General features: G+C 57.0%; 1 protein-coding gene across 1 annotated transcript in view; it reads left to right on the top strand.

The window, feature by feature from the left end:
• LOC106819792 overlaps window positions 1–1,178 on the top strand; it is a 2,487-nt gene extending 1,309 nt beyond the window's left edge. The window contains exons 3-4 of the mRNA XM_014824377.1: window positions 142–533; window positions 696–1,178. Of these exons, the coding sequence (XP_014679863.1) occupies window positions 142–533; window positions 696–1,178 (875 nt within the window). The remainder of the gene's footprint in view (window positions 1–141; window positions 534–695) is intronic.
• Window positions 1,179–2,922: the final 1,744 nt, after the last annotated feature.

Genomic DNA, 2,922 nt, shown 5'->3' with positions numbered 1-2,922 from the left:
GCGTGTGTGTACGTACGTGTGTGAGTGTTTGTATGCGTGTGTGTGTATGTGCGTGCGAGTGTGCGCGCGTGTGCGTACGTGTGTGTGTGTGTGTGTGTGTGTGTCACTCACACTTTCAACCCTCCTCTTCTTCCTCTTCAGCCGAGAAGCGGTCTCTACTCGGCAAACTCTTCGGCATGGGCAAAAGCAAGGAGAACAAGGAGCCGCGAGGTGGCAGCAGCAGCAGCAGCGTCGGACCTGGCTCGCCCAGCCGCGCCGCCGCCACCAGCGCCACCTACGCGACGTTCTCCGCGCAGTTCCCGCCTCCGGATGTCAACATGGACGTTCTCTTCGAACGACTGCACGCGCAGCAAGAACTCTACCAGGGCCGCAGCCTGCCGCCCGCCAGGCGGCGTCGCGTCGCCGACGACGGCAGAGCCCCTGGCGGCGGAAGCCCGCTGTCGAGTCCCGAGCGAGCGCCGCCTAGCGTCACGCTCGCCGAGGCGACCGTGCATCCGATGTTCTACAGCTGTTACGAGAACGCTGCCGACAAAGTCGCCGCCGCCGCCGACGCCGCCGCCGCCGACGACGACGACGACGACGACGACGAGATACGCGTATCGTCGTCGTCGTCGTCGCTGCGTCGCGCCGCCGCGCACCGCTCGTGCGAGAGCGGAGTGAACGTCGTCGGGCACGCCGACCGCGTCTGGCGGAAGTACCACGAGCACGTCGGCAAGGAGCCGTCGCCGACGCACGCAGCCGCCGCCGCCGCCACCGCCGCCGCGAAATCTCAGAGACAGCCGAGCGTCGGTAAACCGTCGTCGCGGTCGGCAGCGAAGTCGCGCCTGCACAGGGAACCGCCGTCCGCCGCCGTCGCCGTCGCCGCCGCCGACGCGACGACAGACGACGTCGGCGAGCGTCGGACGCCGGGTGTCGCGTCGTCGGCGCGCCCGACGACGAACAGGGTCGCGCGCGGTGACGTCACGGCAATGCGCGCTGACGTCTCGTCGACGCGCGCTGGCGTCACGTCGACGCGCGCTGACGTCACGGCGACGCGTGCTGACGTCACCGACGCGCGCGATCACATGGACAGCACGCGCGACAGCGGCTTCGAGTCGCCGAAGAATCTGAATCGGCTCGGCAGCAGCAGCGCCCCTGGCGGCAAGAACGACAGTCAGAAGGAGAACGACGCGAAATGATATGCGAGCGTGCGATGGTGGCTGATAAAGTCTCACACGGCTGTGTGTGTGTTTCTCTCTCTCTCTCTCTTTCTCTCTCTCTCTCTCTCTATCTCTCTCTTTTGCTCGCTCTGCTTGCTCTCGTCTTTTTCTCTCTCTCTGCTCTCTCTTTCTCGCTCGCTCGCGTCTCTTTGCTCTCTGCTTGTTTCTTTCTCTCTCTCTCTTTTCTCTCCATCTTCCTCTCTCTCTCTCTCTCTCTACTCTCTCCCTCGCTCGTCTCGGTTGCTCTCGTTTTCCTCTCCTCTCTTTCACGCTCTCACCCTGTCTTTCTATTTCTCCATCCCTTGCTCGCTCCTTTCCCTCTCCCCTCCTCACTCTCTAACACACGAGGCATATCCACACATTTCCCACGGTGCGCGATGGCACCGCAATGTTAGAAAATACCGGCCAGCGGCGTGTATTTTTCCCCGTGTAAGTGATTCTGACGTCACCCGACCGTGAACAGGGGGGTCAAGGGTCAATCGCGCGCATGGATGTATCGTGAAAACGATAATGCGTTCTTTTTAATATCATGGCGTGACTTTCTGTTGGTGAAAAACATTTGGAATCGTTTAACGATGTAATGTCGAGTCGTTTGTATGTAAGTTGGTAAATTATAAGTAGATATATATAGAAGACCGTTACTATATGGAAAAATAGCTGTAAAAGACTATTGTATTCGTATTCGTTAGCAGTGCGCATGCGCGTTCGTTGTCTATTGCGAGCGAGCGATATTCAGCATATATTATGTCAGAATGAAATCAAATCTTCTCGCGTTGCCATGCATGTAGTGTAGGAGGAGGTTAGCTGATATGTGTGTGTTTGCGCGTGTTTCTCGGTTAGCTTTTCCTGCTATATATCGCTCTCGTCATATTAGCAATAAATTATCCGTGTGCGCCTGCGTTCGTGCGTGCGTGTGAATTTGCGCGTGCGTGTGTATATGCGTGTGTGCGTTCGTGTGTGAGTGTTAGTGTGAGTGCGTGCGTGCATGTGTGAGTGTGTGCGTGTGTGGGGGTGTGCGTGAGTATGTGTGCGCGAGCGCGCGTGAGTGCATGTGTGTTTGCGTGAGTGTTTTTGCGCGTGTGCGCGCGCGCACGTGTGTGTGCGTGCATGCGTGTATGTGCGCGCGCGCGTGTATGTGCGCGCGCGTGAACGCGGGTGTCTAGGTCTATGTGACGTTGGATGCGCGCTTGTGTCGTGTACTGGTTTTGGAGAATAAAGAGCAGAAAGGTCGTTACCTTTATATCATCATTCTTATCATCCGTATAATAAGCATCTAATAGAGTTCTACGACTATAGCATGTACGACCAAGGCTGTAACATACACTCACACGCACGCACGCACACTCACACACGCACGCACGCACACAAATACAAACACAAGCAAGCACGCGCGCGTACACGCTCTCACGCGCACGCACATAAACACGCACACACGCAAGCACGCGCACGCAGACAAATATACCAGAGTGCGTGGGCGCGTGACCGCTATCTCATCTCTATCTCTCTCTCTCTCTCCAAAATCGTAAAATCGTAATGCAGTGATATCTCTCAGTGATTAATTAATTTATCGATTAGTAAGCCGTCAGTGTAGTCACCGCCATATAGATCCGTACTAACACACGCACGCGCACGCACACACACACACGCACACACGCACGCACGCACGCACACACGCGCACGCACACACACACACACACACACACACACACACACACACACACAC

The sequence above is a fragment of the Priapulus caudatus genome, unplaced genomic scaffold (genome assembly GCF_000485595.1).
Source record: "Priapulus caudatus unplaced genomic scaffold, Priapulus_caudatus-5.0.1 Scaffold4483, whole genome shotgun sequence".
Classification (NCBI taxonomy): Eukaryota; Metazoa; Priapulida; class Priapulimorpha; order Priapulimorphida; family Priapulidae; genus Priapulus; species Priapulus caudatus.
Note: the sequence above shows the minus strand (reverse complement) of the source record. Positions and strands in the feature narration are given on the sequence as shown.